General features: G+C 45.8%; 1 protein-coding gene across 4 annotated transcripts; it reads right to left on the bottom strand.

The window, feature by feature from the left end:
* Window positions 1–1,107: 1,107 nt before the first annotated feature.
* Window positions 1,108–13,800, bottom strand: FABP1 (fatty acid binding protein 1). Of its 4 annotated transcripts, XM_086891365.1 has the most exons (8): window positions 13,717–13,782; window positions 12,219–12,393; window positions 8,270–11,612; window positions 7,033–7,088; window positions 4,099–6,140; window positions 2,905–3,077; window positions 1,793–1,885; window positions 1,108–1,226 (listed from the first exon to the last, which is right to left on the bottom strand). In XM_086891365.1, exons 5-8 carry the CDS (start codon window positions 4,292–4,294, stop codon window positions 1,176–1,178), a joined length of 513 nt encoding a protein of 170 aa, XP_086747491.1. In that variant the 5' UTR covers window positions 4,295–6,140; window positions 7,033–7,088; window positions 8,270–11,612; window positions 12,219–12,393; window positions 13,717–13,782; the 3' UTR covers window positions 1,108–1,175. The 4 variants fall into 4 exon arrangements, with proteins under 4 accessions (XP_086747491.1, XP_086747490.1, XP_086747493.1 ...); XM_086891364.1 differs by having other exon boundaries at window positions 8,270–12,398; window positions 13,717–13,800; XM_086891367.1 differs by lacking the exons at window positions 12,219–12,393; window positions 13,717–13,782 and having other exon boundaries at window positions 8,270–8,486; window positions 8,807–9,877.
* Between the last annotated feature and the right edge of the window lie 231 nt (window positions 13,801–14,031).

Below are 14,031 nucleotides of genomic sequence, written 5' to 3'. Positions count from 1 at the left end.
ATTCAAGAATCTCCTTCTTGCTCCTCAGCACAACAGCAAGAAAACAAAGCCAGGGCTTTTCCTCTGACATTTCTCAGTGATTTTGCTGATGATTCTCCAGATCTGATTTCACTAAAGACCAACATCTGCTTTTCAGGCACTGTTCAGCTAAACCCTTCCATTTGTCTGTAGGTGCCTCTGCTGCCCTGTGTGATAATCCATATTGGTTCAGTTCTTGGCATGAGGATCAATGTTGATCTGTAATATGAAAAGCTTTCCTGGGCAGAGAGGAGTCCTGGCACCAGTCTTAGAAAAGGCAGATAAGAGGAAAGAGTTTCCTGTGTGCAGCAGGAAACCATATCTCCATTTGGCCTGAAGTGCCAAGCAAGAGTACAGGAGATGACATCTGTCTACGCTGTGAACAACCAGCCCATCTCTGGGAGACCTGTATTTCACCCTGGAAGAAGTGTTTAATTCCATTTCAACACAATTAATTTGGATTAATTAATTAATTATTTTGGATTAATTAGTCCATTTCAACCCATTTTATCAGGTGCAGCTGGGGGTGAAGCACACACTGGATACTTGAAGGCAGTTGTGACCCTCCTGCTGGTGGGAAGGGGTGGGGAGGAGATGGGGATGGGATGGCCAGAGCCTATAGGGCTGGATTCTACTGCAGAGGTGTGAGGATGAAGACAGCAGCAGGTAGCCTGTGCTGGTTTCTTTTCCAAGGCAGCTTTCCAAACAGGATCACTGGTGCTTCCTTGACTCCACCTAAACCACCCCAAATTCTTTGGCCCTGCTGGTCACTCTGATCACTTTGGCCATGTCTGTAAGGAAACGGAACAGAGTCCTTTTCCTGCCCAGTGCTCCTCAGCCCAGATCAGCTGTGGGTACAGAACCCACCAGGGCATCCCCAGCAGGATGCTGGCAGCTGTCCTCAGGAAAGAGTTGGAGAACACTCATCATGTGTCACTCAGTGGTTCTGAGCCTGTGCTCCAACTCAGCTCCATTCCCCAACATCAGCACACCCTTAGCCCACTTTGTTGCCCAATTTCTACCACTGCTTCCATGAGCTTTGGAAGCTTGTGTCTATAGTAGCAGTGAAGAGGTTGATGACAATGAAGATGTTTTAATAAAATTTTTATTTTAATGGACACATTTTACACGGTAAAATACTGGCAAATATAAGATTTCTAGATTCTCTTGCTGACTCTCTTCAAGGTGATGTCACCCTTGGTCATGGACTGAAAAAGAAAGGGAAAGTGTTAGCTTTTTATGAATTCATAGAATTCAGCAATGAGAATGCACCAAGAATCAAGAATTCAAGAATCATTGAATATCTCAAGTTGGAAGGCACACATAAGGATCATCATGGTATTCAGCTCCAAACTGTACTTAGGATCTGGTCTTGCAAATCAAAACTGATCCCCAGTCTGTCTCTTATAAACTGAATTTTTAAACTTTGGATTTCTTCAAGAATACCTCACAGCAAGTAGGGCTAAGCTAGCATCCCTCAGCTGGGATCAGTTTGCTTCACCTTTCTTCTCTAAAAGTGCCAAGCACCTGTTCCTCTGGCTGGGTGAGAATACACCCTGATTACCAGAAACTTTGATCAGCTGTGCCTAAACTGGGGTCTTAAAAAATACCCTCTGGATCATACTCTAATGAGAAACTGCCTTCAGTTCCTGGCTGCAGAGCCTGTGTGCAAGCATGTGCTCTGCTCCAGCACCTCCCAGAACCTCTGTAGCTTCCTAGGACCAGGCCTGTGAAGGCAGCTCTGTTATTTCAGCCATTGCCCTTCTATACTTACGTAGATGATGGTGTCTCCATTGAGCTCTGTGACGGATTTCATGCCTTTCACCTGTGTGACCAGTTTGTTGTTACCCTCCATCTGCACAACAGCCTGGTAGAAGACAGAAGCATTCATGTTATTGCTGGAGACCACCTTGACCCCTGCATTTTGTCCTTCCCCTGCTGTAGCAGGAGGGGACTGCAGAGCCACCTAAGCTGCACATCTGAAAAGGCTACAGACAGCACCAACACCCTCTCAGGGCGGCTGTTGCTGATCAATGAAATTAATCAAATAAATAAGACAGCAAAGCCCATTTCTGTTTATCTGTCCTGCCCAGCTATAAGATGTGTTTGTTTGCCCTTGAGCTGTTGATGTACAGAGGCTAAAACTCTTTTAATAACTGTTTCCCCCTGGTCTATGCCAAAGAGAGTGGAAATCATGACACAGCTGGTGCAGCTCTCAGAGCCCCTTTCATGGGGCATTTCTTTGGTGATCATCCCTCCTGCTTTCAAAAGTCCCTGCAATTCCATCTTCCCCTGAGGCAGAGATGACAGGCAGTATTTGCCAGTGGTGTTGCTGTGACATTCTATGAACCATTGGAAACTAATGTCCAGAAATGGGAGCTGACCCAAGTTCAAGAGTGGTAACTCCTGACCATGCTGAGCCATCTCACCCAGGATAACCTGAAGCAGTGGGAAAGGCTAGCAGAGAAGCTAACAGCTACTGGGACTTAAAAGGACAGATTTATTGGTTTATGATTCATTGTCTGATTTTCCTGCACTACCTTTGAGCCAACATAATTAAGGTGGAGGTATGTTTTGTGTTGCAACATGACACAAAGTCAATCCTTTTCCACCTCAAATCTTTCAGAACTCTTCCTGACAAAACATTTTATTAAAGTCTCTCTAGCCTCCTTTTTCAAATGGGATATTGAAACACTGGCTTCTAGTGTTTTCTAAAGTGACTATTAAAATAGATTCAGAAATGCAAGGCTTCTTCTGTAGGAAGTGCAGTACATTAATTAATACCTGTGGTGTGGTCAGTCCCTTTGCTCATATGCAGAGGGAATTGTTGGAAAGGAAATTTAATGTCCCTGAGCCCCCATAGCAGAGGAGGGGTTGCTCACTCACCTTTATTTTCTCTCCAGTCATCAACTCTATCTCACTCTCCTCGCCAATGGTGAACGTGTTTTTTATCACTTTAGAGCCAGTGGTCACAGTAACCGTGAACTTTTTCCCATCCTGGACAATTTCTGAGATGCTCTTGAGGTCCTTGCCCTTCTGGATCTGGTCCTCAGGGAGCCCTGCCCAGGAACAAGAGACATTGAGTGAACGGTGGAGCCATCTGTGGGCAGATTGCTGCCGCTGAACAAACTAATTTGGGGTTTGGGGACCTACAGTTGGGAAAATTTCTATTCCAGTGTGGAAAAACCTTTCAAGGATGATGCTTCCCCAAGAGCCATATGTCCCTGAGTCTGCTGGGGAGGAAGATTAATACTGTCATCCTGAATTTTGTGTGGGAGCTAGACATGTGCTGTGTCTTGCTGACCTGACTGAGAGCACAAACATCACCTCCCCATCTAAGAATAAATCCTGCTTCCCTTCCTTTACTGACAGGCAAGGAAAAATGGATTGAACCAAGAGAGAATAAAGGAACAAAGTGTGTTTTTTACGAGATTCATGGTTCCTCAGAACCAGCTTATAAAATCTTCTCCCAAAGCCTGAAGGTGATCTGACAGGTAGAGCCCTTCTGGCACATAACTGTGCAGAAATAGTGCAAAGCCCCCTGGATCCCTGCAGGACCACATTTCCTGTCACAGACAGAAGTGTAAATCTATCAGACACATTCATCATTTAGCATTTAAATAGCACCAACTATTTTTCTGATGAACAGTGGGATGTGAGGCTTTGGAACATCACAGCACAGTGGCTGAGCAATGTCCTGCCTGCCCTCAAATTTCACAGCCTTATGGAGCAAATCTGCAGTGCCCCTAAGCCACCAAGGTCCTGCTGGCTTATCGTGTGTGTGCAGCACTCAGCCACACTGGCCAGTGGCTGCAGAACCTGCCAGGACTGATTTCCTGCAAGTCACAAAACTTCACCCATCATCTCTTGACCCCCAGCCCCAGCCAGAGAGAAGCTTTCTCTTCTACTTTGAGATAACATCTCCACACAAATACATTTAAAATCCCAATAACTACAAGGTGACAGACAGAAACAGGAAATCTCAGAGATGCCTCAATCTGCAACATCAGCATGGTTGGCTCCCAAAAATCAGTGGGATCTGCAAAGACAAAGCAGCACATAGCACATGCAGGCACTTACCCATGGCTCTCATAAAGGGCTCAAAGTTTTCCTGGGACTGGAGCTCATATTTTCCAGTGAAGCTCATGGTGGAAAGGCTCTCTGTGCTCCCAACACAAGAGAAGGTGCCTTGCTGGTAAGCAGAGCTTGGTTTTATATCATCCTTCTGCCTTAAAAGTTGGCCAGAGGTAGGATGATGTAATTGGTTTATGGGCATGTTCAAACATTAACGTAAAACTGGGCAATGGTCAGTGATAAATTGCTCTGCATTTTACAGACCACAATTTACAACGTGGGGGCAGGGAAAACCCCATAAAATCCATTTTATGGAGGTCGCAATGTGGCATCTATAAACAAATTATGAGAAAAAAATAATAGTGCAAAGAAGATCATTATCAGAGGAACGAGCCAAATAATCTAATGAGTCTGCAGTCTGGCAGCACGTATCTGGGGGAGGAGAATGTGGTGACTGTGTGTCCCCTGGAGCTGACACTGGGGGGTTTCTGCTCACTGGTGTGTGCACGGTGGGTCTTTAGCACTGGCAGAATAGTGGTGGCACCCTGGCAGGGACTGACTCGCTCACAGACCTGTGCTGGTGAGGTTTGGTGTAACCCAGATAAAGCAGCAGCACAAACCCATCGTTGGCCTCTAAGAAAAATATTCAAAAAGAAAATACTCCAGATAAATTCCTGGCCTTGCACTGGCCCACCTGAAGACTGCAGTTTGAAACAGGCTCCACCTCTATGGTCCTGTGGGGTAGAGCTGGTGCCATTAGTTATCTACCAAACCACTTTCATCTCCTTTCCCCATAGGAGCCACCGTCACTCATGTACTGAAGAAGCATTCCAGCCCTTGGAGCTGCAATTCTCCCAAGTGCCACATCAGAAGGGCCAGCAGCAGCCTCCAAGCTGAGCCAAATTCCTCCCTCCAAAGCAGGACTCGGAGCTGGGCTCCTCTTCCAGTGCTGTCTCTTTGGCTGAGTGTCCCAGATTGTTTTATGGCATCTGAGCATCCATCCTCTGGGTCTGGACTCCTAGGCTTTTCTTCTTGCCTCAATTAATTCCTCCTCCCTCCCAAAATCAGCTAGCATCTTTGTCATTTTTTTAAATTGAAATCATGTATAAGAGTGAAAAAGACCTATCTCCTTCCAATTTGGAGATGCTGTCAGAACCTTCTGCTGCCATCTGTCCTGCTGCTGCTGCCTCAGCCGCGCTCTCCGTGCTGCAGTAGTGAGCCTCAGTTTCTGGTTAATTAGTACAGGCAGTGTCTGCCAGATGAGGCAAGAGAGGAAAATCCTTGGCTGGTGGGATGGACAGTGGATGAAATTGGCTAAGTGGGAGGGAAATCCATAAGGGACATCATCCCTATGCATCATGTATGGAGCCAGGCAGAATGCTTCAGAGAGCATTCATGGAGGGGTGGATGGACTCAGCAGTTTCTCTAAACAGTTTTTTGGTGCTTTTTTTTCCCATTTTATCCCCTCAGGAACAATGTCACATTTTTATGCTTGCCTCAGGTGAAGAGCCCGGTGTCAGACAGGGCTGTGCTGACATGTCCTTTTTCAATGTCCTTTTCATGAGGACAGGGGTGACTGACCTCTTCTGCTGTGTCCTGGCAGCAGCCTGAGCTGGTAGACCCCTGCCTCCAGTCAGCCAACGTTCTCTGGCCGTGTGCCACCTGGAAGCACATGTGTGCCTCCCACATTTTTGTGTCCTGGACCTCCAGCTGTTCCTCCAGGCAATTCAGGTCCCCTCTCTTTGCATGATGGGGAGAGACCCTTGAACTGCAGGGTTCCCAAGCCCACAGTGTCCATGGAGATAAAGCTCCTAAGGGCTGTATGTCATTCATCAAATGTTAAAAGGGGAATATAATTGTCCAGGACTCTCTTGGTAACTGGGCAGAAATTTTTCCTCTCACAGAAATGGACGACTCATGAGAGAATTCACCTCATTTAGAACCCAAGTTGTCTTCTGTAGGTATCCTCTCCTCCTCTGCTTACTGTGAATAACTATAACATAGATGTACTTCTGATTTGCAATTGCTTAAGTGGAAACTATGGATCACTGTCAGAAAATTTAGAAATGTGATCAATGAACAAAAATAAATCTCTGTGTTTTGTTGGGTTCAACATTCTTTTATTTTCTTTAGCAAAGAAATGCAGCTTGTATTAAAGAAAGGAGAAATGCTCTCTTTTTAAAGAAAGGAGAAATGAAATTTTTCCAAGGTAATTATTATCTAGCCAGGCCTGCTGAGCAAATGGCAGGTGAGATAAACTTAATCTCAATAGCAAAGTTCAGAATATTTGTACATCTCCCCAACAGAAGACGGCATCTTTTAAAATATGATATCATTTTAACTTTTCAGAGCCAAGAAGAGGCCATGTTAATTGATAATTTGATTAAAGTAAATCCATACCATAAAACCTGAAATGTATGAAGGGAAAAGGAATGGATCATTTTCAAAAATTATTGAGGAAGCTACATCTTGAGGGAAGCCAGCAGGTACTTCTGTCTTTAAGTTGTTTTGAAAATAAAGCAGAGGGTCTTAGAAGCTTGTCAGAAAAAAAAAAGACTGAAGTATCTTATTTCTGCTTTTTGCACCTGAATCAGAGATAGGGACACACAGAACTTCTCAGGCAAGAATATCACCAGTGGATCAGCCATGGTTTTGGCCAAATTTTAAACCCCACCTCCCCTGTCTCTCTGGCCACTCATCCTGCGTCTCCAAGACCGACCTCTTGAAGGAGAGGTGCTCAACCCAAACATCCCAAACTGCAATTTGTGGCTGGTGCCTCATGTTACAACATCTTCCATTATTAAGAAGAGCTTGGCTCTGTGACCTCTGTAGCTGCCTGTAGAGCAGTTGCATCTTTTTATGACATCCCCTCAACCCTTCCCTGGGATTCCTGAGCTCAGTTCTCACTTTCACTCAGTGTCTGGGAAGCCATGCTCCTACCTGCACTCCTTCTTGATGAATTGGACATTATGTCCAGATTTTGAGGTTTAAGTCTCCTGAAGAAAAAAAAAAAAAAAATAATAATCTCTCTGCCTCCTCCAGTTCAAATTGAAACTCTTAAATTAAGTTCTGAACTACAAAAATTACTTTACAGCTAAAGCAGTGTATGGGGAAAGGCACTTTCCTGTAGCCCAGAGGAGGGTCCCTGGCAGCCCTGTGGAGGTCTGGGAATGTCTTCATGCATCTCTCCTCTATCACCTCACTTGCTTCTCTTTTCTAACCCACTAGTGACTCCCCAGACTTCAGTGAGCCCAGCACCTCAGTGCTTTGGGAAGCCGAGGCTGGGCTCTACACTAGGATTTTCTTGCCCAAATGTGAAAGTTTAAAAGCCAGGACCTTTGATGATTCAGTCCTGGATTTTTCTAGTGCAGGTCCAGTTGAACACCCCAAAACCCCTAGCCATTTTTTTTTTTTAAAGCTTGGTCACAAGCTTGCCAGTCACAGATCCTCAGGTGGGCTTCCCGCTGTCTCAACCTATAGTATTGTTGGGTAATTCTATTTCTGCTGCCCTTGAACCTGGGAACTTGGTCTGCTGCCAGATTTTCACATTTCTGGTATGATTATTTGGAACCTCAAGGAACAAAGGTTTCCTCATCAGGCCACATGGCTTCATTGCATTGAAAGGTTGGATGGGCTGGAGAAGATGCTGCTGCTTCTGTGAGCTCTCCATCCCTCTTGGTTTTCTATGTGCTGTGTTACCAAGACAGCACTAAGATTAAGCACTTTTCCCAGATTTTTCTCTTTTTAAAATGGTCTTGGCTGTCTGCTGAGATTCCTGTTTCCAAGCTGTAACTTCCAAGCTGCAGACATGCAAGCGCCATTTCATACAGGTTTAGATTAGATATGTCATTATCAGAGCCGTGATAAGAATGCAAAAGCAGTAGCTTGTGCAGAGAGCTGCTGCTTGATAAAGCTTTCCATCGATGCTGATATTCATAGAAGGGTAACCCTCAGTCTTTGTCATCTTATTGTAAAGGTACCAAAGGGAGAAAAGGGTTGGTATTGCTTCTTCAAGGTCAAGGCAGCTCTATCACTGATAGCACAAGAGCCTTAGCTCTTCTTATCAATGATCACCTAGGGAGCAGAGCTTACAGAAAGGTTGGACTTTGCTGCTGGGATCTTGCTCTAGAGTAGGAATAAAGCTGCTGGCTCTGTCATCCACTTTCCATTCTCTTACCTCCAACATCTGTGGTGTAGTGCTGTGGCCTCTCTCTAGGCACAGGGAGCCGTCTGTTAATGCCCCCAGAGAACATGCATTGTCCTTGCAGCTTGGCCTTCAGTGGGATGAGGCTGCTCTCCATGCCACAGCCCAGCTCGTGGAGGCAGGGTAAAGGGCTGAAAATGGTGTTCATTGCTTATGGAGCTAGTTTGTACCAGGGCAAGGAAAGAAAATGCTGGGAAAGAAATGGAGCCATTAGCAGTCAATGTTCTTGAGCGAGCAAAGTCTGGAAGAGATCCCCAAAGCAGAGCCAGTGAAGATTTAACTAAAGGTGCATCTGACCCCACCACATATCTGCAGTGCAAACGTCTCCCTCTGATCCAGGCACATGAAGAGCCCCAAGACACGGTGGGGACAAGGAAACCCTTGTCTGAGCAAGTGCAGGAGACTGGTGTGTTGGCATGGAAAGGGCAGCAGCCTCCAAGTGCCCACAGGTGGTCAGATGAACTCCAGTCCTGGAGGGACACCTGGCTGTCACTGTAGGCCAGTACTCACCTGTCTAGCTGTGCTCCCCTTCATCCTGATTTATCAAGCACAGTGGCTCACTCAGTGCTCCTCACAGAGGGCTGCAGCTGATTAGTCAAGGCAAGGAGAGCATCTCGGGGCCAGACAAGCATGGGGAGAAGCCTGTTTGCCCTGAGGCAAATATACAACCACAATCTATATATTAAATGAAAGAAAGTCCAAGCAACAACCCCCAAGACCTTCCCTAGCAGATGGTGCTCTTTGGCTGGGGAAAGCAATGAGCCAAGAGTGATGCACCAGCCAGAGGGTCAGTGCTGAGGCAGGACACACCTACAAGAGGGGCAGAGAATTGTACGGAGTCTGACAGGAACTGAGTTTTCTCCAGGTTCAGGACCACAGAGGTGCTCCATGGGGAACAACCATGGTGCCAGCAAGACCAGAGCTGCGGACAAAGCCCAGGATTGCCACTGATGCCTGGAGAGGCTGCCTGGAACAGAGGCTGGACAGAGTTAAAGGAATAAAGTGAGTATTTATTAAAAGGCCTTCAAAGGATACACCTTGGGCAGTACAAGAGCCTGGCTGTGTCCCTACCTAAGATGGATGCAAGATGGACCCCAAGTCATGAGATTTCACACTTTTATATATTTTAGTCCATTTACATATAGGGGTTAATTGTCCAATTGCAGCTTCAGGTTATGAAGTCCCATCCTCCCAGACTGCTTTCCTCAATTTGCTGTTGTTTAGACTTTTTTGGCCCAAAGTTACAACAGTGTCTTTGGTTCTTAGGCAGGAAAAGGATTGTGTTGTTAACTACACTGTGAAGAGAACTTGCTAACACTTTATTTGGAGTTCAGAGTTATATACTAATGCAGTACAGAATCTGGAAAATATGAAAGTTAAAACTTAAGGTATCACCACCATCCATGTCCCACTTAGTCCTGTCATGTTTTTATAGTCAAAGTATCTCCCTGAGCACAGGCATCCCCATTTTGCACATTATGGAGCCTTGACTTTCCCAAAGTCACCTGGAGAAGCTGATAAAGCATCTTCCTTGTCCAGTCCCTAACTGGGGGTCATAGAGCCCATATGCTATGGGATGGCAGATTTTGAAAAAAAATGTGGCTCAGGGGTATAATGTAAACTTCAGCTTAGTAGAACCAGATTGCACAACCTTCTCCAGGTAACAGCTTCTCCAGTATCCCACCAGGGAAGTCAGGACTGCACAATTCCTTTTGGCTCTGCCTTTATGAGTGGGTCCTGCACTTTGGCCTACAAGACCCAAACCACAGCAGTGTCCTTGCCCTGGTTGTGAAACACCTTGCTCTGAGGAAAGAGCGTTGCACCCAGGTGTGGGGAAAGAACCGATGTGTTGGCAGCTCCTTGCCCTGCAAAATCACCAGAGGTAGAAAAGTCTGTATGTGCACATTTACAGATGAGAGGAGATAATCCATGTGGAAGTCCCGCCTCACGTCAGCTGAGATACTGGCTTTAGTTTAGATCAGATTTAGAAAGTGGGGGAAAGAGACACTTTTGCTGTAACAAAGATGCAGCTTTGTACAGTTTAATTTATTTACAGTCATACATTTCTGTCTTATATCTCCTTGACATGAGGCTCAAAAAAATAATAGCATGTTTGCCTGTGCAGCTGCAGACACTGCAAACTTCCTTAGCCTCCTTCCTGGTGTAGATTCTGAGCCTGACTAAGGTGTGGATCTGCCTCTGAGAAGGCAGAACTGAAATACTTTGATTTCTGGCCAGAACCTTGCAGTTTTTACCTGGAATCTCCCTGTTTTCTCTGTGAATGTTCACAGTTCTTTACATGAAAGGACAGGGAACACGTAACTTCAACAACCTCCAGTTATAAACTACTATAATTTTTCTCACCCAATGTCACACACACTTCTCACTGGGAGGAGCTCTGTACAGGGTAGAAAATGGCATTGCAAAATCTCAGATATCCTAGTCACTGCCTTTCTGGACCTGCCTGGTGTTGTTTGGGTCACTTACATGTCTGAAAGCTTTTGTTTGTGTGCAGCTTTCAGACAGCCTGTGAGCAGAGACAGGACTGGGAGATATGGGGACATTTTTGTGCTGATCAGGGTGATGCGATACTTTTTTGTTAAATTTGGTGCTTTTTGGACCTCGACGAAAGTTGGGATCCTTCCTTGTGTGCCCTTTTCTGAATGTCTCACTGGGGATAGGAGGGATCCTGCTGAAAAGAAGGTGATAAAATCCCAGGATGGGATTTTTTTGGGAGAAGATGGGTGAACAAGAAGAACCTCTTTCCGATCCCAATGAGCTTCTGCATCAGCTTTGTATCCAACCCTCCTGCCGCGGGACACCGCCCGTGCTTCTTTTTTTTTCAGCTCCAAAACTTCGGAGATGTGTTTCCTGGCTTTTGTCGGGATAGCTGGGTGGAGGGTGGAGAGACCGGTGGGAGCGTGGAAAAGCCTGGATGGGATCAGGGAAAGGGATGTGCATCGCCTCCAGGATGCCTGGACACAAGGCACTGCCGCCATCTAGCGATCTGGGATTCACCAGGGAATCTGCTGGGGAATGGGGACCCCCACCCAACCTGCCTCTTGTGCTCCAGACATGTAGAGGGGCCCCCTTTGCTGGAGAGGATGAAAAAGCTTCTCAGCAAACACGAAGTTGAGAGTTTTGCTGTGCTTGTCTTTGAGTGCCGCAACACTCAGGGCTGAGATGTGAAATTTTAGGGGGTTTTGTGCAGGAAAAAAATTGAATTTTTTGCTGTTATACATGTCTTTCTGCTTCCTCAGTCCTCATCAAGCTTTGAGATGCCTTTGGAAGGTGGAGAGGCTGAGGAAATTTCCACCTGGAGGGATGAAAAATTATACATTTAAAAAAAAAAAAAGGTGAAGTTTGATCCAGCCTTGGGGTTAGCAAATACAGGTGATTCCTGACATATGAGTTCAGAGACCACGAACTGCTCAGGAATGGACAAGGTCCAAAGTGGAATTGCAGATCCCAGCAGGAGTATGAAGGCACTGAGTAAGACCAGGTTAATTAGAGGCTATTACATTTTCAAGCTCTTCATGTGTTGCTGCAGTGGATGAGTCCTGACAGGCAGCATGGGCACACTTCTCCCCTCCTTTTCTTAAAATTTCAAAATAATATTAAAGAATTATAGAATGAATCACAGAATCACAGGATGGTTTGGGGTGGAAGGGACCTGAAAGATCAACTGGTTCCAACACCCCTGCCATGGGCGGGGACACCTTCTATTAGCCCAGGTTGCTCAGAGCTCCACCCAAACTGAAATGCCACTCTAAACTTGAGTGCATGGAAATCGTAGGGCTGAGCATGGGAAAACATCTCCAACTAAATGGCACTGCCATCCTGGTTTGTGTCCCAGGCTGTGTTCTGTGCTCACCTGTGTCTGCCACATCAGCAGTCCCGCACCACAGCATTAAACACTGACCTTGTTAATGAGGGTTTTCACTGCTGATAGATCCAGGGTAGAGTTGTGGCAACAGCCTCTTTGCAGATGCTGAGCAGCAGGTATCCTAGTATAATGCTTTTTTTTTTTTTTTTGCAGGTCTCCTGCATCCCAGAGGGATGTAATGCTGAAGGAATCTTCAATCTCATTGTAAGCTCTTCACTTGGAAAAAGAAAATGGGTGCATTAATGAAGTCATTTCACATAGCTAAAACACATATTAAATAATTAGACATATGGTAAATGAATGCCCAGAGGCATAAGGTCCCATGCTGGTGGGAATAGGTGAGGTCTCATTGAAGTGTGCTGGGTGACTCTTGCAAAGATATACATTGGTGATATTAAATACTTGCATCGGTAATGAAAACTATCAGCTTGTGCAGTTCTTCCCATGGATTTGATCCTGTCCTTGTTCTAGCCTGAATTCAAGCTGAGCTCAAAGTGTGCTCTGCCTCTGCATGGGCAAGGAAGGAAAATCCTGAATTCACCTTGGCATAGCAGCATGGGAAAGGGAAGAGGTTAGAACAGAGGAGGAAAATCACATATCCTGAAGCTTTTGCTGTTTTCTTTATTTCTAATATTGCACTGTTTTGTCCAGAGATCTCACTTGCAATTTTTTGTGTCAGCTACCACTGGAGCATGTTGAGGAGCTGAGACTCTGTTTTGGAGATATCAGCCACTCCCCTCAGCATCCAAGTAACCTGTGAGCTTCCACTCACTCCAGGAATGGTGATGGGAAGGTTTCACCATAGATTTAAACCTGACCAATCCCTGAAAAACAAGGCCCAGCCTTGCTGTTTTATCCAGAACCTTCTGAAAACACCTGGATCAACATCTGTAATGGGGACATACCTCCATTACAAGGTGAGCACCCCACTGCATGCCAGTGTGCCAAGAGGATCTGGTGACTACAGGTACAGGGACGACTGTGGGGCCGCAGCAGGTTTGGGTGGCTCAGGCTTCATCTTCGCAATGTCATGAGTAATACTGAGCACAGAGATGGTGGGGAGATGTAGGCTGGTTGGCAATACAATTTATATAATTAAAGATAAGTAGCTCCCTTCCTAGCTGATTTCCTAGAGGTGTGCTCTGCTCTGACCCACTGTTTGAGCTCAGATTTATTATTAAAAAGCTTCTGTTTGCTTCATACTCTGCTACAGCTGCCCTGCTCAACCTTGAGCAACATCATCACAAGCAGCTCTGTCCAGAGCCTAAAATTTACCTACTGCCTGTACCTGAAGAACCTGCAGAAAGAGTCCTTTGGGATGTTTGGTGTAGAAAAGTCATTTTCCACACCAGTGCCTAGTGACTGGACCACTCTCTACCAGACATTTTTCTCATTGCTCCAGTTAGAACCATAAGAATGAGAGAGAAGAAATGTGTTTAGGGTCAGACTCCAGTGCTTTGGCAGGTGGGATGTCTCTTGCTGCAGACATGGGCTCTGTGGCTCATAGCAGGTTGTTATCAGCCATCATTTGTACCTCTGCTCCTGCCTGCATGGGCTGAAGTCCTTCTGCTTTCTCCAGTACTGAGCTGTATCCTGGGTTTGTTGAGCCACCGGTCCTGTGCTGACCTTGCCCTTCAAAAAAAATTGATTATATTAAAATAAAAAGCAACAAAGGGGTGCACAGCTCTTCCCTGTGAAGAACTGGATTTTTTTTGCACAACCCCTCACATGTCTCCTCTCTCTCCTGTGCCTCACTTTCCCCGTTGATGTACCAAGGCTGAGCAGAGCTGAGTTCCACACTGATTGTGCTTGCAAGGGACTTCTGGGGTTTCCTGATCCTTCTTTAAGC

The sequence above is a fragment of the Cyanistes caeruleus genome, chromosome 5 (genome assembly GCF_971803275.1).
Source record: "Cyanistes caeruleus chromosome 5, bCyaCae1.hap1.1, whole genome shotgun sequence".
In the NCBI taxonomy this organism is placed as follows: Eukaryota; Metazoa; Chordata; class Aves; order Passeriformes; family Paridae; genus Cyanistes; species Cyanistes caeruleus.
Note: the sequence above shows the minus strand (reverse complement) of the source record. Positions and strands in the feature narration are given on the sequence as shown.